The following is a 24087-nucleotide window of genomic DNA, read 5'->3' on the forward strand; positions in this document are numbered from 1 at the left end:
GATTGGCCAGTAGCCAAGCAGGAAGTAAACACAGGGCAAACGGACTAGGTGAATTCTGGGAAGAGGAAAGGCAGAGTCAGTCACCATTCCAGACACAGGGGAAGCAAGATGAGAATGCCTTACTGAGAAAAGGTAGCAAGCCACTTGGCTAACAGAGACAAGAATGATAGGTTAACTTAAGTTGTAAGGGCTAGTTAATAATAAGCCTGAGCTAATACTACAGTTTATAATTTATATAAGCCTCTGCGTGTTTATTTAGAACTGAATGGCTGAGGGACTGGGTGGGACAGAAACTTCCATCTACACCTAGGGATGGCTTTGTGCACTCTAGACAAACAGTCTATCAACTGAGGTATATCTTTAGCCTCTAACGTATTTTTTATCACCATAAAAAGATATAGGGATTCCCTCTATCTTCTAATTCTCCTTTTTCCCATCCCCTAGCTATTGGTACTTTACTTCTGTCTCTATGGACTTGCCCATTTTGGATATATAAATAGAGAAATGTCATCTTAAAATGTGTTGTGTTGTATCTGTTTGTTGGAGTGTAATATTCTGTTATGAAACTGCATGTTGTTTATCCATTTATCTGTTGATGTATATTTGAGTACTTTCTGTTTTTTTTTAAATTATGAATCTTGTTGCTATGAACAATTGCTTACAATTATTTTTGATGAATTAGGATGTGGGTTTTATTCTCTTGGGTGTATTTCTTGAAGTAGGATTTCTGGCTCATTTTGTTACTCTTTATTTTTTTTTTCAGTGCTAGGGAACAAGTCCATGGCCTTGTATATATGTGTGTGTGTATTTATATATATAAAACAGGCCAGTTTTTTCCACAGTGCCTGTACCAATTTTGTATTACGTTTTGTTTTTGCAGATGAGGTCTCATAGCTCAGGCTGGCGTTGAATCCTTATTTAATGGGGTGAAATAAGTTGAGTTGTCTTGCATTCCTGATCCTTCTGCTTATACCTCTCCAGTGCTGGCACTTTGCCCAATTTGTGTGGCACTCAGGATCCAAACTAGGGCCTCATACATGCTAGGTGAGCACATTACCAACTGAGCTGCATCCCCAGTTCTATTTACAGGCAATGCATATGGATTCTAGTTTTCTGTAGCGTTGCCAGAATTTTTTAAAATAGTTTTATCCATTTTATTGAGTATCAATGCTTTTTTTTTGTTGTTGTTGTTTGATTTTTTTTTTGTTTGTTTCTTTTCCAAGACAGGTTTCTCTATGTAGCCCTGGCTGTCCTGGAATTCACAGAGTTCTGCCTCCTAAGTGCTGAGATTAAAAGTGTGCACCACTGCCTGACCTCAAATGGTTTCTTATGTGGTTTTGATTTGCATTGCCATTTGTGCATTTTCTTTGGATGCCTTTATATAAAAGTTATTTGCCAGTTTTTCAAATAAAATAGATTTCCTTACGTGTATGTGTGAATGTATGCCACATGTGTGTCAGTACCCAAGGAAACCAGATGAGGGTATCAGATACCCTGGAGCTGGAGTTCTAAGGCTGCCTAATGTGGGTGCGTGGTCTGAATTGGGATCCTTTTGAAGAACAGCAGACGCTCTTAACCATGAGCTGTTTTCTTAGCCTCTCAACCTATTTTTATACTTACTGTTTTTTCATTTACTTATTTCTGTGTGTGCACCATAGAGCATAGATGGAGGCTAGGACAAGTTTTAGGGGCCATTTCTCTTCTGGGGATGATCTCAGGTCCTCAGGCTTGGTGGCAAACACCTTTACCCTCTGAGCCATCTTTCTGTCCCAGAATGGGGTTTTAAAAATACATTTGGGTAGTAACCAGCATTGATGGCTTGTAGAGGGCCTGGCTTCCATTTCCCTACATGCTAGCTCACAACCATATGCAACTACAGTTCCTGGGGATACAATGTCCTCTTCTGGCCTCTGTGGCCACTGGGCACATATATACACGGACATATGTACAGGAAAAAATACCCATCCATATAAAATACTATAGTAATAATAAAAAATAAAAATATTCATCTAGTGAGTGCCCTCTCCCCCCCTTTTGTGCCCTCATGGGTGTACCTTAGTATGTATGGAGTTTAAAGAACACTTTTTGAAAATTGGTTCTCTTCAGCCATGTGGGTTCTCCTTTACCACAAGTCCCTCCCTTTACCTATTTATTGAATCATCTTGCTTGCCTCTTGCCTTTCTACTTTTATGGAATAGTTTGAGAAGCATCAATGTTAGCTTTACTTTAGAAGTCTGGTAGTATTTACCAGTAAATCTTTCTGGTCATGCCTAGGGTTTTCTTTTTTGAGACTGTTAACTGCTTCAATCTCGCTTGCCATTTAAGTTGTGTTTCCTTGATTTAATTTTGGTAGCTGTATGTGTCTAGGAATCTATCCATTACTTCTAGGTTTCCCATCTACTTGGAATGTAAATTTCTAAAATATTTCTTAAGCATCCTCTCAACTTCCTTCCTAATTTCAGTATTTTGTTTAGTTTGTTTATTGATTTTTATCTTTGATTTTATCTTTTCAAGGAATCATTTCTGGTGTCCTTTTTTATGTGTTTATGTATATTTGCAGTTTGTCTGCATATATGTTTGTGTATCACATATGTGCTTGGTGTCTGGGGAGGCTGGAAGAAGATGAAGGATCCCTTGGAGCTTGAGGATTGAACCTGGGTCCTCTGGAAGAGAAAGAAGCCAATGCTCTTTTACCACCAAGCCATTTTTCCAGCCTCAACTTTTTTTCCTTTTTAAATTAACTACATTTATTTATTTATTTAATATCCAGACTGCAGTTTCCCCTCCTCCCTCCTATTCTCTCCCCTCTCCCCTCCCCCAATCCTCTCCTCAGTTTCTGTTCAAAAAGAGATAGGCCTTTTTGAATTAACAAACCATGGCATATCAAGTTGCAGTAGGAATAAGCTTCTCCTTTTTATTAAGGCTGGGCAAGGCAACCCAGAATGAGGAATAGGCTCCCAAAAGCCAATCAAAGTGTTAGGGACAGCCCACTGTTAGGAGTCCCATAAGTAGACCAAGCCACGCAACTGTCACACATATGTAGAGGGCCTAGGTTGGTTCCTTGCAAGCTCCAGACTCTGGGTTCCTTTGAGCCCACGTTAGTTGTTTCTGTGGGTTTCCCTGTGATTCCCTTGACTCCTCCCCCCCCGTTTGTATAATCCTTCTCTTTAGCAGGATTCTCTGAACTTGGTCCAGTGCTTGGCTGTTGTTGGTCTCTGTTTCCATCAGTTACTGGATGAAGCATCTATGATGACAATTGGACAAGGCACCAATCTATGAGTATAGCATAATATCGTTAGGTGTCATTATGTTGACATATTTTCTTCCCCCAATTGTGTTTGATTTTTTCCTAGGTCTTTGGGTCATTTAGCTATTGGGTCTTGGCACTTCAAACCTGTCAGGCGTGGGTTCACTTTTATGGAATGGCCACTCTCACGATCTATGCACCACCCTTACCCCAGTTCATTCTATAGGCAGGTCAAAGGTTGAGTTCCAATCTCAACTTTTTATTATTTTTTTTATTAATTTTTTTTGAGGCAGGATCTCAGTATCCCAGGCTTGCTTCATACTGCTATGCAGGTAAGGATGATCTTAAATTTCTGGTACTCTTGCCTCTAGCATCAGAGGAATGGGATTATAGGCACATGTCACCATTCCTAGTTTATCTGGTGCTGGGGATCAAACCTAGGAATTTGTGCTAGGCAAGTATTCTGCAAGCTTGAGTAAACCCCCTTCACCCAAACTCTATTTCATGATTCTTAGTCTTTTAGTCTCCCATTTCATTAATTTCTTTTTTTAAGATGGGTACATACTTACAGTTTTTATTTTATGTGTGAGTATTTGCATGTATGTGCATCACATGCTTCCATGGTGCCTACAGAAGCCAGGAGAGGCCATCAGATTTCCTGAAACTGGAGTTACTGATGGTCATGATGTGAATGCTGGGAATTGAGTCCAGGCATTCTGCAAGAACAGCCAGTGCCCTTAAAGACTGAATTGTTGCCGGGCGGTGGTGGCGCACGCCTTTAATCCCAGCACTTGGGAGGGAGAGGCAGGCAGATCTCTGTGAGTTCGAGACCAGCCTGGTCTACAAGAGCTAGTTCCAGGACAGGCTCCAAAACCACAGAGAAACCCTGTCTCGAAAATCCAAAAAAAAAAAGTGTGATAAAGACTGAATTGTTCCTCCAGCCCCTTTTTAATGTATGCGTGTATGTTTGTCTTTGCACATGAGTGTGGGATTTAGAGGCAGTTTTTTTGTCTAATGTGGGTGTTGATAGCTGAACTTTGTCCTCTGAAAAAGCAGTGTGTACCATTTCTTTAGCCTCTTCACATTTCATTAATTTCTGCTTTTAGTCTTTCCATTTTCTTGATGGTATCCTTTGACACAATTGTTTTGAAGTTTGATGTAGTCAATATTTGTTTATTTCCTGTCTTGCTTTTAAGCTTATAAAATCTTCCTTTAAAACAATTTATTTGTGTGTTGTGATTGTATATTTATTTGTCTGGTGCTCATGTCTGTGTATACACTGGCTAGAAAAGGTTATTGCTATCCTTTTCTATTCTGTTGAGTCAGGATTTCTCTGAACCTGGAACTTGTGTTTTCTAGACTAGATGCTAGCAAACCCCATGGATTTTTCTGTTTCTGGCTTCCATTGGGCGACAGTTGCTTGTTAACGTGGATGCTGGGATATGGATTCTGGTCCTCATGATTGCACAAGTGGTTTTCATTGCTGAGTCATCTTTCCAGTCTTGAAAGATCTGCATCTTTTAAAAGAAAGGATTAAATGTTTAAGCTTTGAATTCCTTATCAGTTTATTTCTCTCATTTGTTTGAGTCAGGTTTTTTCTGTGTAGCTCTGGCCATCCTGGAACTCACTCTGTAGACCAGAATAGCCTTGTCATAGAGATCTGCTTGCCTCTGCCTCTGGAGTGTGGGATTAAAGGTGTTTGCCACCATGTAAGGCAACCCTATTCAGTCATTAAACAATTTAACAGTTTATGCTGTAAATAATGATTCTGTTATTGGTCTCTTAAAAGTCTTCATTCTTTCAAGTCCTGTTCTATAATCTTTTTCATTTTACCATCAGTCTTTATACAACTATTCTATGCCAGGCAGATGATAGAATAATTAAAAACAAATTAGTCAAGGCAAGGAGTAAATATACTTGATAAATTACTAATTTTCTCGTGTAAAGGAAGAAAAATGTTACATATTTTGCATGTTGGTGTGTTTAAGCTTTCTTGAGAAGGTGATCTACCAGTGTTTTGGTTTCAGAGGCCTTTTCAGATATAGCTTATGTATAAAAAAAGTTACTTAAGTTATTAATGATAATGAGAAGATATATACAAGGGCCAGCTAGATATTGTGAAATAAAGGTAGATAAAATTTTGTTTGTTTTTTGAGACAGGATTTTTCAGTGTAGTTCTGGATATCTCGGGACATTCTTTGTAGACCAGGCTAGCCTCTAACTCAGAGATCTGCTTGCTTCTGCCTTCTGAGTGCTGTGATCAAAGGTGTGCACCATGTCCAGCTAAAGATACATAAAATTTAAACATGAGTGTCTCTTGCTTTTTATTGCTGCAGTTTTTCTTTTGAAACTCATTCATGGTTGTAAGATTGCATTTTCTTAAAAAAAATTAGGTGATATGTTTTTTTCTTTGCTATTTTTGGAAGTGCTGGGAATTAAGCTTGGAGCCTTGTACAAAGTAAATAGTTTTGATGCCCATCTCTATTCCCAGTACGTGTGATAAGCTTTACTTGGTGTTATCTTGAAATGTAACTTATAGATACCATATTGAGCATATTGAAAGATGTTAATATTCTAGAAATGTTTAGTGAAGAGTATCAGCATTTCTCTTAAGTGATATTTTTTAGTCTGTCCATAATTGTATGTGTAGATTGTGTTATATTTTTTTTTGTTTATTTGTTTGATTTCTAGACAGGTTTTTCTGTGTTGCCCTGGCTGTCCTGGAACTCACTCTGTAGACCAGGCTGGCCTGGAACTCAGAGAGATCTGCCTGCCTCTGCCTCCTGAGTGCTGGGATTAAAGGCACATGCCACCAACGCCTGGCTGTTAATTATATTTTTATATCTTCAGCAAAATAAAATTTATTGCCTTAATTTTGACTTTGAGTATGTATATTCTCATAAGACTATAGGATAAACTTCAGTGTTTGTTAAAGATTTATGTTTATTATAAGGGCATTGTTAAAATTTTTGTTTTGATAGTGAAAGCAAGTTGAATACATTGGTGCAGAAGCTTCATGACTTCCTAGCACATTCGTCAGAAGAATCTGAGGAAACGTGTTCTTCGCCACGAGTTGTTATGAACCAAAGCACAGGTAAACCTTTGCTGTATGCAGTCCCTTTTTATTTATTTCTATTAATTTATTATAAGTATTTTCTTATATTTTTAGTTATGTCTATGATGTGTGAGGTTGCATGAGTTTATGTCTGCGATATGTGTGCAGGTGTCTGCAGAGGCCTGGATTCCTCTGTGTTACAATTTCAGATTCCCTAGAACTGGCATTGTAGGTGGTTGTGAGCCGCTTGGTGAGGGTGCTGGGAACCGAATCTTGGTCCTCTGCAAGAATAGTAAGCGTTCTTAATTGCTAAGTCACCTCTCTAGTTGTCATTTATTTATTTTTGTATGGTGTAGCTACTTAATTTGTAGAAGTCCTTATTGGATATGTTTGCTAGTATCTGCTGTATAATTTTAATTTTGGAAGGAAAAGTGTAAATGTGTAAACTGATGATGCATAGAGTGAAACACTTAATTCTGTTTTCTGTCTAATGGAAGTTCCTGGTGAAGGAGGTAATGAGTAGATAAGTATTAGCAGAGATATGAGCAGTAGAGGTTTCAGGTGCTGGAACTCAAGGATTAAGCCTGCTAGGCAAGTGCTGTACAACTGTATCCCTGATGAAGTACAGAAATATTTTATTCCACTGGTTACGTGTGTTTTAGAATTTAAATTGTTATGTTGTTTATTTAATAATACTACTCAGTGAAGTTTGGATTGGTGTCTCATACCTAAAATGTCAGTACTCAGTAGGCAAGTAGGCTGTTACAGGAGGATGGCTCTCTGGATGCTTACATTGACTTTTTTTGTTTGCTTGTTTGATTTTTTTTTGGTTTGGTTTTGGTTTGTTTGTTTGGCTTTGTTTGTTTTGATTTGGTTGTCCTAGGCAGGGTTTCTCTCTAGCTGTCCTGAAACTCAGGCCTCGAACTCACAGAGATCTGCCTGCCTCTGCCTCCTGAGTGCTGGGATTAAAGGAGTGTGCCACCATCCATTGACTTTTTCTGTAAAACAAGTACTGATCATTTCTTGGATCCTTCCTTTTTTTTTGTCTCCACAACATGTTTAAGGCTAACAACAGATATTAATGTGCCTGGTGTGCTCATTGTCCCCAGGAAGGCCTTGCTTGCTTCTTCAGGAAAGCTAGTGCAAATGTGTTAAATGTTTAGGAGTTGATGTCAGCATTTGTAATTTCAGACCACACTTCTGCAGCCTTCTTTTTTTTGTATTTAGAGCTTTTTTTTTCTCTAAAATAAAGAAATTGGGCTCCTATCATCTTCAATTTTTATAGTCATTTGCCTAATCCTCTTTTTACTTAAAAGTTCATTGTAGTTGCTAATAACAGAAGAGAAATGTAATTGAAGTTTAGTATTTGTTTGAAATTATCCATCCATTCAGTTTTGTTTTAAAGTAAAATGTCTCTAGATAATCCTTGTTATTCAATGAACTCACTGTGTAGACCCGGCTGGCCTTGAGCTAAGAGGTCTTTCTCCCCCTACCTAAAGAGTGTGGGGATTATAGGCATGTACCACTGCTCTAGATTTTTACCAAGACAAGTTCTCCCCTAGCCCAGGCTGGTTTTTGAACTGGTAAGCAGTCTTCTACTTCAGTTTTTTTTTTAAGATTTATTTATTTATTATGTATAGTGTTCTGCCTGCATGTATGCCTGAAGGTCAGAAGAGGGCACCAGATCTCATTATATAGATGGTTGTGAGCTACCATGTGGTTGCTGGGAATTGAACTTGGGACCTCTGGAAGAGAAGACAGTTAAATGGCTCATCTTAACCTCTGAGCCATTTCTCCAGCCCATCTACTTCAGTTTCTTTTTTTTTTCTTTTTTTTTTTTTGGTTTTTCGAGACAGGGTTTCTCTGTGGTTTTTGAAGCCTGTCCTGGAACTAGCTCTTGTAGACCAGGCTGGTCTCGAACTCACAGAGATCTGCTTGCCTCTGCCTCCCGAGTGCTGGGATTAAAGGCGTGCGCCACCACCGCCCGGCCCTGACTGTTTTTTTTTACTTCAGTTTCTTTCTTTCTTTTTTTTTTTTTTTTAATTTTTCGAGACAGGGTTTCTCTGTGGCTTTGGAGCCTGTCCTGGAACTAGCTCTGTAGACCAGGCTGGTCTCGAACTCACAGAGATCCACCTGCCTCTGCCTCCCGAGTGCTGGGATTAAAGGCGTGCGCCACCACCGCCCGGCTCTTACTTCAGTATCTTAAGTGCTGGAATTATCATGCTCAACTCTATTGATTTAATTGATATATTTTGTTGATGGATGTGGAGGGTCCCTACTTACAGACTTAAATTACACTGCCCAGCTAATTTCTTGTTTTTAGAATGAAGTTTATTGCCAGAGTCCTGTATTCATTAGTTGGGCACATTAAGTGTCTACTTCTAGTGGCAGGGCAGAGTGTGGCTTCAGTTGAACGAATCATATTTTTCACAAATATCCAATATTATATGTGCTTTGGGCAGCACAAATAAGGAGTTAGATAAGTAGTGGGGGATAATGGAAGGAAAGGCAGAGCCTAGAAGAAGGAAATGACACTGGCTGAATTCTCCATTTGTTAAAATAAAGCCTCTTTGCCTCAGGAAATGTTCCTTCCAGTTACCTTTTGTAGCTGTTAAGACCTAACTAAAATCTGGTGGTCTAATTGGATGCAGTGTCAAGGAAAAACCTTTGAGCACTGTATAAGTAGTTATAAAGTGAGCTAGGAGAGCTCATCTTGGTTAGAGCTACCAAATGGGAGCTCTTAATTTTTGCAGAAAATAAAACCCTCTAGCAAAAAAAAAAAAAAAAGACCTACCCATACAGTCTTCTGACTGAATTGTCTAAGTGTATGCTGGATTCTCCGCAGTGGGGGAGGGCTGTGAAAGGATAGGACAAAAAATTGGCTGTCTTCTTTATATAGGGTAGGTTTTGATTTCAGGTGCCTTAAGTATCTGCAGTCACACAGCAGCTCTTTTCAGAAACATAACAGACATAGCTTGACTATTTCACAGTGTCCAGTATCCAATTTAAGATGCTAGATAGACCAAAAGAGGAAATGTCACTCATTCATGAAAGGCAAAGGGGATCTCTAGAAACTTAGGTGTTGAAATGAGTAGACAAGTATTGTAACTATGTTCAAATATCAAAAGGCAGGCATAATTAGGAACAGACCTATGAGGAAGTCCAGTAAGAGAAAAACTGTAAGAAAAAAACCAATTTGAAATTCTGCAGCTAAAGAATTTATGAATAACCAAATAATATTTGACAGAACATTAGAGAGAATGGTGGTGAATTTGATGAAAGATTAATAGTAATAATTCCCCCTGTAATGAGTATTCAAAACTGGCCATCATTTTTTTTCTTCAAAAGGTAACTATAAAACTGGAAAGTTATTTATTTAATGAATAAGAATGTTAGGTTGGCAGTGTTGCTTAGGGGTAGAGTGCTTGCCTTGGGTTCAAGACCCAGCTTAGGAGGGTGAGGGTAGCAGTGGCAATGCCAGAGGATAGCCAGCCGGGAATGGTGGGTGATAAAATCAAAGGCTCTTGGGATGCAGAGGCAGAAAGTTCTTTTTGTTTGTTTGTTATTATTTTTGAGAATGGATGTCTTGTAGCCCAGGCTCGAACTTCCTGTGTAGTGGAGGATAACCCTGAACTTGTCTCCATTTTCCACTGGATGAGGAAAGAGGATGGCTGCATAGGGAGACTCTTTAAAAAAACAAAGACTAGGAATGTTTAATTAATAGACAACTGTATACATTCTTAGCCTGGTGCTTTTCTGTTATCAGAATACTAATATTATAAGTATTTTTACCTAAACACATCAGGGCTTTAATTTTTTTTCTAAATTAGATTTAATTCTTTTTTTTTTAAATTGGAGTGTTTTGTATACATGCATGTATGTGTCTCACTTGCATGTCTGGTGCCCATGGAGGTCAGAAGAGAGTGTCAGGTTTCCTGGAACTGGAGATATAGATGGTTGTGAAATCACCATGTGGGTGCTGGGACTTGAACTCAGGTTCTCTTGGAAAGCAACTAATGTGTTTAACTGCTGAGCCATCTCTCTACCCCTCCCCCCAGATGGCTGTGTTGCACAGGCTGGTGTGATGGAGGAAGGTCATTGGTTAAATAAACTGCTTGGCCCTCATTGGTTAGAAGATAGGTGGGAGGAGCAAACAGAACAGAATGCTGGGAGAAAGAAGCTGAGTCAGGCAGTTGCCATGGTTCTCCCACTCCAGACAGATGTGGGTCAAGATCTTTCCTGGTAAGCGCACCTCATGGTGCTACATAGATTATTAGAAATGGGTTAAGAGGCTGAAACTAATGGGTCAGGCAGTGTTTAAAAGAATACAGTTTCCGTGTAATTATTTCGGGGCATCAGCTAGCCATGTAAGTGGCCAGTTGCTAGGGACGCGGCCCTGCCACTTCTATTACAACACTAGTGCTTGAACCTCTAGTCTTTCAAGTATGAGATTCTCTGTTTAGTTTACATATAAAAATCTTGTTTTGAACTATTTAGGAACTCTTTTGACATTTCTATGTCAAATTTGTGTCCTGTGCTCTTGAAATTAGTTATTAGTTCTAGTAATTTTTTCTTGTATTTTTATAGATTCTTTGGGATACTCTACTTAAGACTGTCTTACTATACAGACCAGGCTGACCTTGAACTCAGTGGAGATCCTCCTTTGTCTCCCAGGTGCTGCTATTAAAGGCCTGTGTTACCACCCCAGGTCCCCTTGCCTCTCTCTCCATTTTCAGTGCTGGGATTTCAGGCATGTACCTCCATGTTCGGTTTATGGGGTACTGGGGAAAGAACCCAGGGCTTTTTTCCTGTGAATCAAATACTCTTATGTGCCTACCATCAAGTCACATCCCCAGTCCTGTAGTTTTTTTTCTTGTGTGGAGTTTTAAGAAGTAATAGTAATCTGTAGTTTCCCCTTTTGTGATTATCTTACTTTGATTTGGTATTAGGGTAATTATGGCCTCAAAATAAATCCAGAAGTATCCTCTCATTTTTAGAGGAATTCATAAAGTATTAACATCCCTTTTTACGTGTTTGTTAAAATTATTGATTAAAACATCTGGACTTTTGTTTTTTTGTGGGTCATTTTTGATGACTAATCTTTTCCATATTGTCTTAATTTTCAGGAGCGTATTTCATTAGTTTGCCTGTTACATTCCTCTTTTTTTTTTGGTGTATAGTTAATAAGATTTCCTTTATATTCTTTTTATTTTGTTAACGTTGGCAATAATAATCCTCTCTTATTTCTTGATTAGTCTAGCCTAAGGTTGATTCCATTTTTTGAACAATTTTTAGCTTCTTGAATTTTCTTTTTTATTCCTGGTTTTATTAATCTGTATTATTTTCTTCTGTTTGCTTTTTGTTTTGTTTTGGTGGTTTTTCAAGACAGTGTTTCTCTGTGTAACAGCCTTGACTGTCCTGGAACTAGCTCTTCTAGACCAGGCTTCACTTGAACTCACAAAGATCTGCTTACATCTGCCTCCCGAGTGCTGGGATTAAAGGCTTGTGCTACCACTGCCTCGCCCTCCAGGATTTATGTGTATGGTGTTTTGCCACGTATTGCTGTACAACCCTTGTCTGCTTATTGTTCATGGGCAATGTTCCGATCACTGGGAACTATAGCTATGGACAGTTGTGAGCTGACATGTGGGTGCTGAGAGTCATACCTGGGTTCTCTTATAAGATCAGTGAATGTTCTTGCCAGCTGAGCCATCTCTCCAGTCTCTGTTGCCAATATTCTATAATGAGATGAAATACAGCTTGTTAGTAGTCATGTTATTCTTAGAGGCAGAGGCAGAGGCAGGCAGATCTCTGTGTTTGAGGCCAGCCTGGTCTACCTCGTGAGTTCCAGGACAGCCAGGGCTACACAGAGAAACTCTGTCTTGAAAAACCAAAAAATAAAATAAAATAAAAAGCTTTTAGTATTATCAATATCACTGTGTTTCATAGCTACAAAATGGTCCTGGTATTAGTATTAGTACTAGGTATTAGTATTCTGCTATTTGTTTTTTTTAATTATTTTATTTTTTGAGATAGGATCTTCCTATGTAACCCTGACTGATCTTGGACCTGTTATGTAAGCCATTTGGCCTCAAATTTGTGTTACTACTCCTATACCTGCCTCCTGAGTGCTTGGATTATCGGCGCATGCCACACTGCCACTTTTGGTGTTGTTTGATAATACGTCGAAGAGATGGTAAATATTCTTCCATTTCTTCTTTTTCTTTAGATAAAAACAGTGGTTCTGTAATTAACTCTGATATGATGGAAAATAGCAAGGAAGAGGTAAGTAGAATTTGAAATATTTTAAAGGTTATTAATCAGCATATTTGTCTTTAGTGCTTTCAGTTTTAATAGATGTCAACATTTAAGGCTACTGTTGTATGCACTTATCACTGTGATACTTTAATTTGGTTGTTGTGTTTGTTAGGGTGTTTATCATGCAGCTCACTCTAGCAGTTTATTTGAGGTCAAAAAGGCTTGCTAATTGAGAAGATATTTAACTGTCATTATCAGTTTGAGATATACATTGTGAAAATAGCTCTAGAATTTTGAGTTTTTTCTCCTAAGATAGAGTCTCTCTGTCTAGCCTGGTCTGTCTTGGACCTTATGGAGATCCACTTGCACCTGCCTCCTGAGTGCTGGAATTAGGGTGTGTGCCACCATGCTCTGCTGGCTGTAAGAGTTTTCAAAACATGATATTCAGAGTCCCTAAGCATTATCCTGTTAACACACACTGAGGTCCTCCATCTTTTGCCAGGCTTGCATTTTAGGGAGATTATTTTGTGCTGTTTATTAAAGAAGAATGGCACCTTTTGTAACTCCTTAAAAACACCTGCCTCTCAAATCTGATTGCTTCTGCTCCTTTATTTTGTGTTAGATGAGACAGAGATCATGGTATAAACATTGTATTCTTTTCCACATCCTTAGCTGATAATTATAATTATTTCACGAGAATTAGCTCAGTGGTAGAGTGCTTTTGTAGCAACTTACACACATAAACACACACACACCAACACCATAGAAGCATAAACAAAAGAATCCAGAACATCTGGCATAGTGGCAGCCTCAGTACTCAGGAGTTAGAGGCAGGTGGGACTCTGAATTGGATACCAGCCTAGTCTGCATAGCAAGTTCCAGGTCTGCTGGGGCTACATAGTGGGGCATTATCTCCAAATAAAACATTAGTAAAAAGAAAATGGAAGAGCTGGGGTGTAGTTCAGTGTTAGGACACATGTTAAAGGTGGTGCCTCAGGAGTCACTCACCTACCCCTACCATTGCTGGAATTCTGACTTGGTGGCTTGTTCTTGTGCATGTGATCACAGCTGCTTTGAAGTACATTTTTATTAAATGTATAAAATTATCAAAGAGTAAACTAAATGTTAATAAATGGAAGAACACATGCTAGGGCTCTTAGGTTAAAGTTCTAGCACCCTTAAACCCCCCCCCCCATTTTAAGAGACAGATTTAATCTTCAGTCAAGGAAACCCAAGAGTAATGAGAATTAGTGGTGTGTGTGCGTGTGTGCTGTGGGTGGATTGGGCTGTGGTAGGTTGTGGTGGACTGTGGTGGGCTGAGGTGGCCAGGGCTGGTGGCCTGTTGGTGTTGGTGCTGAACCTAGGACTTTGCAGCTTTACCACTGAGGTACATTCTCAACCTCCGAATTTGTTTCTGGAATTCTTTGAAAGAAAGATTTTGGGTGTTTGAAATACTATTTTGTTATATTACTATAAGAAGATTTTCCTATAGGAAGATGATTGATTATAGAGATATTGTTACTGGGAATGTTTTACTCACCATTGTGTTTTTCTCCTCATGTTTAGGGAACTAGCACCTCAGAAAAATCCAAATCATTTGGATCATCACGGTCAAAGAGGTGGGTTGACATTGGAAGGAATACAATTCTTTCTTTCTTTCTTTCTTTCTTTCTTTCTTTCTTTCTTTCTTTCTTTCTTTCTTTCTTTCTTTCTTTCTTTCTTTCTTTCCCTCCCTCCCTCCCTCCCTCCCTCCCTCCCTCCCTCCCTCCCTCCCTCCCTCCCTCCCTCCCTTTCCACCCCTTCCTCTCTCCTTCCTTCCCTTTCTCCCTTTCTTCCTCCCTCCTTTCTTCCTTTCATTCTATTTGTTTTTTGGTTTACTGTTTCTAAAAATACAATGTATTTTTTCCCGAACTTACTTCAAGTGCCATTGTTTTAGATAAACCATTCTATACAAGTCAAAATGCTTAGAGATGAGTAATGCAATAAATTCTAATAGATCTGTAGTGCAGTTTCAGTCAAAAGGAAATTTTTGAGACAGATTTATGTCTTAGTGACCCTTTCAGTATAGAGTACTTTACAAAGAAGAGAAATGTTGAAATTCTTTTGCAACAATGTGGGTTTTGAATAGTTACATGATGTTGTTGAGGATGGAAAAAGACATTATATGTGTATGTTATATAAGAAGTTCCAAAACTGTTAAGAGGCCTTTTTTCTTTTGAATTGCCAAATTTATCCATAAGGACAGGAATTATTTCCAGGTATACCAAAGACCCATGGGTGGGCAGCCCTTCCTAGAAATTTTCTTTGTGGTACTACTTGCTTTTGCCATTCCTTATACAATAGAACTGTCTCTTACTAAACACAGTTTGATTATTATTGATTTTCCTCCCGAAGTAGTGATGTAAAAATAATTCCTTAAAAATCCACTTGTTACCATAATGTGTGTGTTCAGTTACAATCTTTAGTGATATGATAAAGAAATACTTTCTGCCAATGACTCTGATGGCATACTTGCTTGGGAGCCACTATTATATCTAAACATGTTAGTTATTGCCTTGCTATGTTGTTCCAATTGTCCGAAATGCCTATAATTCCATGAACTTAACTCTTTTCATAGGAAACCTTCAATTGTGACAAAATATGTAGAATCTGATGATGAAAAACCAATGGATGAGAATGTAAATGAAAAAGCTGCTAATGAGAATTCAGAAAATGAAATTACTATGCAAAGCTTGCCAAAAGGTAATGTGTATTAATTTTTACATGAAGTTAAATTGAAATGTATTTTAAAATGAACATTGTTTTACATTGATAGTGGTCTGGAAATATTAGTTTGGAAATGAAAACATTTAGTTTGAAAATGTTACATAATTCAGTTAGTTTTGAAAAGAACAAAATCAAACATTTTTTTGTTTTCATTGGGTTTATAATAAGGGGATGACAAACTTTCCAAATTACATTTGAATATGGAAGTTGTTTTAAAGATTTAAGATACTAAGTTTTGACTTAATAAATATCAAGTATTCTTATTTCAAAATGTAATGGATTTTTCTTGAAAACATAAAGCATTTTGTGGTCTACTTCAGTCTTTTTAAATTTATTTTTGTGCAGTGCTGAGCATTATTCCCACAGCCTTTTGCATGTTAAGCAAGCATCACTGTCTTCTACCCTGTCTTAACTGCATTCTGACATCCCCTGAAATGTTAACTATTCAGTAGATTTAGATATATTCTTGAAGTTATCCTTTGAACAAGCCTTGCCACAGACCTTTTGAGTGTTGTAGTCCTACTTGTGAAACATTATTGATTAGGTTGGAGAGAAAAACTGCCAAATGGAGGTTTTGGATTCTTTGTTGTTCAAGACTGAGAGCTATGTTATTAGATAATTACAGAATGATAAAGGTCTTGGTGATTTTATGGTGTTTCAAATAGTCAACTATTTAGAGTTTTTTCCTTTGTTAAATAATATATTCTGGCCTCTTAGCAGATCATGTATAGCAGTATTTACTAAACCTGATTCTCTGTTCATAATTTTTGAATTATGGAAGTCTGTTGAATGTGAGTATGAAAGTTAGGGTTTCACTTAATTAGGTTAAGTTAGGATAATTAGGAATTTCAAAATGAAAAATGCATAAAATAAAGATAGAAAGGTAGAAGAAAATGATGGTTACTATCATTTTGGTGTTTTTTTTGTTTTTTTTTTGCAAATTATCTATAGCAATTTTATGTATTTGTTTTGTGGCTGTCAGTAGGAAGAACTAATGTGGAAGTTTCAGTCCTAATGGCAGTTACTCACTGTTGATTCTTGTTGAGTGTCACTGGGAGTGCTTCAGTGTAAGAACTAGGAGTCCAAACATTTCTTTTATTGGTATTGTAGTCGGAAGTTGGTATCTGATGTTACTAGCCTGAGCTAAGCTCAAGTTCATGTTCAACTGTGACCTATTTCATAACTTACATCTGGCGACTATCTTCATTGTTACAGTTCTGTATTGAATATGCATAGGTCAGTGATTTACCTCATTTAAACCTCTAGACCAGTGGTTCTTGGCCTTCCTAATGCCCTACCCTTTAATATAGCTCATCCTGTTGTGATGACCCCCCTCATACAGTTATTTTTGTTGCTATTTCATAACTGTAATTTTGCTACTGTTATGCATTGTAATGGAAATATGTTTTCCAATGATCTTAGGTGCACCCTCCCCGAAAGGGTCGTTCAACAACTCTCCCCAAGGGTTACAACCTATAGGTTGAGCACCTTTGTTCTAAACAATGTGTTATATAGCAGTTATTGCTTCTGTGTTGTTAAGAAGTTTAGGTTCAAATTCAGAGCTCAAGGGATTTTCCTTACATTAGGTTGAGAAGCGCAGATTTCAGCCCAGGCCTGCTTTAATCCAGTGTCTGTGGGTATTCTTTCTCCCACTTCAGAAAGAAACACTTTAGTTTTAAATCTTGAGAGCTCTTCTCTGAAAGCATATCTGTGAAATGATTATTTTTGGGAATATGAGTATTAAATTTTCCACAGCCTGTAAACGCTTCAATCCTCTGTGCCTACCCAGCCCTTTTTATTCACCCCCGAGGCTTAAATATCCATTTACAAACTAGATGCTAAGAATTTGCCAAAATCTGCTTGCTGAGTTACATATTCCTGTGTTTCAGAGGGAACTCTGACGACTCCCTGCTTTGACTTTCTTAATTGTTGCCAATAATGGCCACTTTAGTACTAAGCCCAGTAATGTAAGTAAATGTTGAGGCTTGAACCCCTTTTATGATGCTTGTTTTTTTTTTTGTTGTTGTTCTTTTCGCAGTTTGGAAGTTTTAGAGCTTATGGAAGGATAATCTTTCCAAAATATTTTAGTAGATGCTAACAGATGATCTTATTTTACAGTTTATTGGTAGACTACTTTAGCTTAAGTGTCTTAAAACAGCCTGCAGTTTAATGTTCTTGAAGAACTTGGAAAGCTAGAGAAGCTTTGTACTATTGGGGAAATTGTGTAGCCTAGGTGCTGTAGTAATAGAATGAACTTCATTGTTGCCTAACCCCACAAGTCCCTCCTGCCAAAACAATGTAAAAACACACTTAAAAATCTTTTAATATTTTTTTTTCTAATTTGGACTGTGAGAAAAATAGGATGTCTTCCCCCTTCTGCCATTTACTTTAGACTTTTTAGGGCTTAGCATGAATGTTCATTTCATAACAGCTTTTATGATAGGCACTATAAACATCGTGAGCTGGGCTGAGGCTTTCTATTTGATCGACATTTTTCTTTTTTCATAATACTTCCCCCTCCTGTTTTTATGATCTCTAAACTGCAACAAGTAATTTGATTGTTGACACCTGGCCCTTTTACTACTATCCCGTGGTCCTTATCCAAGTACTAAAAACTTGACAAACTATGTACCAGCAATGTTGGCTTTATCTGAACTGAAGTCTTGCACTTCACTTGCACATTTAATATGTGTAATTGGTTTTTTAAATGAAATCATTCTAGGTACAGTGATTGTACAACCAGAGCCAGTGCTGAATGAAGACAAAGATGATTTTAAAGGGCCTGAATTTAGAAGCAGAAGTAAAATGAAAACTGAAAATCTCAAAAAACGCGGAGGTAAATACAAGTGAAAATGAAACGAGTTTAAATTGCTGTCTATGACCATATTGGAAAATCTGATATGCTTACTAAAAATACCTCCACTTTTCTGCCCATTGTTTATTAAAAGCATTACTTAAAAATAACTTCTGTTTCTCTTTGCGCTCTGAAGCAGAAAAGGTTAAAGTCCATTTTTGAAAAACACCTTTGCCTTCAGTGGCTGTCAAGTTGTTACAAGAAGCTTAGCCTTTTCTCTCCACATACTGGTTCCAGAAGACATACATGCCAGAATAGCATGAGTGTGCCCTCCAGTGGAAGCAATCTCAAAATTGTGCAAAAAAATTTGCTTGTGGCCTCCATGTATACAACTTCATACATACTGAGCGATACTATGTATAGTAATAGAGCACAACATTAGGTATTATTTGGCGTACTTATTAAAAATTCCAATCCCTTTATTCACGACTAGTTATAATTTCTGGATAAGGTCAGCACTGTGCCTCAGTTTGTTCTTCATGGGCACTACAGTTGCATTGTAATAATAAGTGGAAGAGGTGGGAGCTAGAGTTAGTGAACCTCCTTCCATCTGTTAGTTTCCTCACTCTTTGTCTTCCCTCATATACATGGCCAGATTACCTAGCCATCTGTAGACAGAGCAGCAGGAAAATTTGCTTACAAATCTATTACAGTTGCGTTTGTGTCACATTTTTGGTGTGATTTTAGATAGTGCCTATATATACTTTTTGGGCAGAATAATAGTCAGAATCAGTAACTATGAGAGGAATAAATCTGAAAAGTAGAACATGACAGTAGATTTTCAAGTAGGAGTGTTCTGGAAGTGTCCATTTTTTTATTTGTTTATAGTACATAATTGTGAAACTATACTGAGATTCTTGATGAAAATTTTAAGATTTTTATTTTAGTGGTATGATTATCTTGATAGAACTAGTAAAATATTTTCTGTACTTAAACTATTTGTTAGGGTGCAGGTAAAAATCAAGAGACTGTTGTTTAGTCTTTTGTCCACAAGAGGGTGTTCAACCTCTTTTGAGCATAAAAGGGATTTTCTGAGATTCTTCTCATTTATAGTAGCAAAGTTGCCATTTCGACAATATAGGTCAGCAAAGCTAAGGTACTCTTCTTAAGCCTTCATCATCACGTAAAGAATAATGGTAAGGACCAGTAACTTTTTTTTGTTTTTTTTTTGTTTTGTTTTTTGTTTTTGTTTGATCATGGGTCTCATAGTGAAGACAAATGACCGTATACAGCATTGTATTAAGACTAATGTCTGTGTGGAGGCTCCAGAGCAGTCAGTGCCTGAAATGTGGCTACAACTGGAAAGCTGAAGAAAAGGAGGAGCCACTGTTGCTTGGGAGGGAATTCCTTGGGCCATTGTGGTATGCTGCTGGTGCTTAGGTTTAGCACATGTGTTGCTGGAATATTTTTGGATGTTCTTTGTAAGAATATTTCTATCATGCTTAAGGGGCTGTGTATGTAGTGCCTAAATATTTCATGATTATTTTCATCTCAGTGATTTGCATGTCTAAGCTGTCAGGAATCTCACAGGAAATTAAATTTTAGGATTGCTAATATGTGAATGTGTGAATAAACTATTGGTTTGAGAGAAAGGATGCTATAGTTAGTATTCAAACATTTTAGTAGATTAGTTCTAAAATGGAGCTTGAATTTAGAATACTGTGAGGAATGTATACTTTATATATAAAATAATCTTAAATTAATTTGGAACAAAATTTTGGGACAATAACAATAAAAGTACATTGATGAAAATTAAACAATCTTAGTCTGTTTTGATATAGTTTGCCCAGTTAAATTGTTTAAAACATATATATTATTACACAATTCTTCTACTTGGAAAAATAATTTTATTTTTCTTAAAACCACTAAAATATATTGAGCCAATAAATTAAAAATGCCTCTTTTCCATTTACACAGTTTAGAATCTTTAAGATACTTCATAACTAAAAATTAAAAATTGAAACCTACATGTACAGAAACACATAAGTAAAATAACATTTCAACATTTTACCATATTTGCTTCAGATCTCACTTAAATAATATATTGATTCAGTCCTACTCTCATCCATTTTCCCTTCTTCCTACCCCACAGGTAATGATTATCTTAAAGTTTTATGCATGTGCATGTATGTGCATGGTTATCTATATTAATATGTGAGTCAAAACCATTTTTCATTTTAAAAAAGTACAAGAAATTGTATGCTCTTAATGTGCTTTGGGAGTGTTGATTTTTGAAATTTATCCATGGCAGTAAACGCATGGGTTTAGTTTCATTGCTCTATATACAGTGTTGTATGTATAACAGATTTCCATCTATTTCCAAATAAGAAGCAGTTGCTGTCCTCAACTATGATTCCTTTTGCACATATTAGAAAGGAAATCTCCAAAGGGTCATCAAGTTTAACAAAATATCATGTATAATATACACAAAAGTACATGGATGTTTAACTGGATAGAATTTAACATTAGATGAATACTCAAACTGTAGCTTTCATTTATCTTGTTTATCTGAAACATTATTTAACATAAATAACATTGTATTTCTTTTCAAAAGTATCTAAAGTGAAAAAGCATTGATATAGGACACTGGTTTCTTGTGTAACAGCAAGCCTTCAGATTCTCTTTTTATGAAAAAGAATGTGTTCTTTAATTTTTTAAAAAACACCTACAAATAAAGATATAGTAATATTTGGGTCCATGGTGCCTTGGGCCTTAAAAGTAGCAAAAATACAAAATACAGAATTATGGTGAGAAATATACATAGTATTTTATCTTTTGTTTAGGGGTAGAGACAGTTACTCCCCACCAGTTGCCTCCTTTTCATTTTGAATGTACACATTTGCACTGATTTACTTTGAAGGATAGTCTTACTACAGGATCTGAATCAAGGTCTTGATTGCATATCAGGATTATCTACAAAACCTTGTCTTTAGTGTTTAGAGGTAGGAATTGCTTTCTGTTTTCTGTCTCTTTCTTCTCTGTTTCTCTTTTCCTTCCTTTCTTTCTTGAGACAGAGTATCACTATGTAGCTCAGGTTAGACTCAAACTCCTGGGCTCAGGTGATCCTCCAGTCTCAGCCTCAGTTGCTGGGATTCCAGTTCTGTGACTTTGTTGTTGTGTTTTTGCTTTAAGATTCCTCTAATTTGATATTCTCAGAATGAAAAGAACTACGGATGGAGAGTAAAGTAGGAGGGACTGGAGAGATGCGTCAGTGGTTAAGAGCACCAGCTGCCCTTCCAGAGAACCTAGATTTAATTCCCAGTATCCAAGTGATTCAAAACCATCTTTATCACCAGTTCCAAGTTATTAATTCCTTCTTTTGTCCCCTGAGAGTAATAGATGTAGTGAAAGCATACTCCCATACACATAAATAATAACAGAAAATTTAAAAGAAAGAATGAGGCAGGTGAGATTTTTTTTTGCTTAATGTTTCTTGAATAAGTTGTGTTCATCTCGTTTTCCTGCAGTAATTATAAACTGGAGTTTTTTTCTCCCACCCTCGCAGACATTCTGCTTTTTAAGATGATGTCTTATTTGCATTTGTCACAATGTTATATTTGCAAATAGTAGACATCATTGATAAGGAACAGGCTGTCAAGTAGGAAGGAAGGTAATTGGTGATTAGTAATGTTGAAGTAAATTTGGGAATTGGTGACACTATAAATTACCCAGTTTCTATGTACCATATTGGTAGGGTTTATATAAACAAATTTTACTTAAGAAGCCAAACCTTTATGGTATGTCTAACTTAACTGTACAATTGAAAAAGAATCTGTTCCACCGTTGTAACTTACTTTTTTCATTCCTTAAGAACTGGTACTTAATTTGTTTCTAAGGCATTAGCAAATGAAAGTGCTTGGTTCTGGGTGTGGTGGTGTATGCCTATAATCCCAGCACTGGGGAGATTGAGGCAGGAGGGTTGCTGTGAGTTCGAGACGAGTATGGGCTACATTTCAAGTATGAGACCAGTCAGGGCTACATAGCAAGAACCTGTCTCAAAAAACAAAGAGCTTTTAATCTCATTTTAAGGATTTCTTTATGGTATCTCTTTAGGTCATGTCAAGATTGTAATGGGTGGGCTTTATGATGAATGAATGTAGTTAGCATTTAGGCCTCAGAGTCTGCCAAGTTTGTTATGGTCTTTTAAAAGGTCAGTAAAATTAGGCTTTTTAACCTGTGTCCAAAATGTCATTTTCTCAAGGATTACGAGATACATTATTTCTGATACAAAGCAAAGGTTGTAAAATTCTGGCTAAGGCAAATATCTTTTTTCCTGTGAGTGTAAATATGTGAGTAATGATCACTCTTTCTTCCTAGAAGATGGACTTCATGGGATCGTGAGCTGCACAGCTTGTGGACAACAGGTCAATCATTTTCATAAAGATTCCATTTATAGACACCCTTCACTGAAAGTTCTTATTTGTAAGGTATGTAAAGATTTGGTGACAAGGCTTTGCCCTTTGGGGGGCTCACAGTATATGAGGGACACAGGTACAAAGGAACATCCTGAAAATGGCCATTATGTGGAAGCTACTGTGATTGTGGGGCATCCAGGAAGCTTGTGTCCTTACAACTTGGGAGATACAAGTTGATACTTAAAATATGAGTAAGAATTAGATTGTTTAAGTGGATTAGTTTAGTATGTTCTAGATGTGTATCATGATATTTAGAGATTGGGAAGCAAAAGAAGTCAAATGTCTTTCAAAACCTGCACTTTCCTGTGTGTGTATTTGTGTGGTCTATAACTTTCTATCCTGCGTATCCTACTTCTCTAAATCTGCATCTCAAACATAGTTTTAATATGAGTAGGAAATAAAAGACATTAAAGTGTTTCATATATGTTAATTGTAGCTTTTAACACTTTGTGCATGTTTTTATTAGGAACACCTTGATGTATATGTATTTATTTATCTATTTAGACGAGGTTGGTTTCTCTTTGTAGCCCTGGCTGTCCTGGAACTCGATTTGTTTACCAAGCTGGCCTCGAACTCACAGAGACCAGGCTGCCTCTGCCTCCCTAGTGCTGGGATTGAAGGTTAGCGCTACTATGCCTTGCTAAACACCCCGGATTCAATTTCAAATATCTATGATGCCAAGCTTGCAGGATCTCCAGCTTGCATTGGATTAAGTTTTTTTTTTTTTTAGCTTGTTTCCCAATAAAAAGCTACTACCTTCAGCCAGGAGTGGTAGTGCACACCTTAATCCCAACACTTAGGAGGCAGAAGCAGGTGGATTTCTGTGGATTCCAGACCAGGCTCATTTACATAGTGAGTTCTATGCCAGGTAGAGGTCCACAGTTGAGACTCCACCCCCCCCCCCAAAAAAAAGACCCTTTTGAAATGCGGCTGTAGGCCATACTTTCCTTGTATGTTAGATCTTTATTGGCATGAATTTTTGGTAGATTCTGACTTCCACAACTCTGCTAAGCTTTTCTTTTTCCTTTCTTTTATTTCCCCTTCTTTGAATTTATTTTCCCCAGAGGCCTATTCAGTGTTTTGTGTTTTAAGTTCTGACAACCAGATCTTTTATCACTGGGTTCAGCATTTGCTCTCTTTCATTATATGCTTGACTGCTGTGTTCCAGTTTCCCATGGGGTCTGACTGTTCAGTGCTGACCATTTTACTAATAACAGTTCCACTGGAAAAAAATTAGGTTAATCAGACTTGGATTTGAATAACTGCTTTGCTTCTCAGACACCTGCATTAGGTATTGGATATTATTTACCTTTTAATGAACCTCAAACTTCTTTATCATGATGTATCCTATCTTGCATGGTAGATATTTTGATATTTATTTATTTGTTTTGTTTAGTTTTTTGAGACAAGGTTACTCTGTTTAACAGCCGTAGCTGTCCTGGAACTGACTCTGTAGACCAAGTTGGCCTTGAACCTGCCTCTGCCTCCCAAG

The 24087-nt window shown here is 37.3% G+C and overlaps 1 protein-coding gene across 35 annotated transcripts in view; it reads left to right on the top strand.

Annotated features, from left to right (window-relative positions):
• The window catches only part of Atrx (ATRX chromatin remodeler), a 156418-nt gene that overhangs the window by 38929 nt on the left and 93402 nt on the right, over window positions 1-24087 (top strand). For 10 of the 35 annotated variants that reach the window (XM_075957913.1, XM_075957915.1, XM_075957909.1 and 7 more), the window contains 6 exons: window positions 6229-6341; window positions 12532-12587; window positions 14127-14179; window positions 15178-15302; window positions 18049-18162; window positions 22498-22607. In XM_075957913.1, coding sequence (XP_075814028.1) covers window positions 6326-6341; window positions 12532-12587; window positions 14127-14179; window positions 15178-15302; window positions 18049-18162; window positions 22498-22607 — 474 coding nt within the window. In that variant the 5' untranslated portion in view covers window positions 6229-6325. The remainder of the gene's footprint in view (window positions 1-6228; window positions 6342-12531; window positions 12588-14126; window positions 14180-15177; window positions 15303-18048; window positions 18163-22497; window positions 22608-24087) is intronic. The other 25 variants (XM_075957928.1, XM_075957942.1, XM_075957912.1 and 22 more) reach the window with 6 other exon arrangements.

This window comes from Microtus pennsylvanicus, chromosome X, assembly GCF_037038515.1.
Source record: "Microtus pennsylvanicus isolate mMicPen1 chromosome X, mMicPen1.hap1, whole genome shotgun sequence".
Classification (NCBI taxonomy): domain Eukaryota; kingdom Metazoa; phylum Chordata; class Mammalia; order Rodentia; family Cricetidae; genus Microtus; species Microtus pennsylvanicus.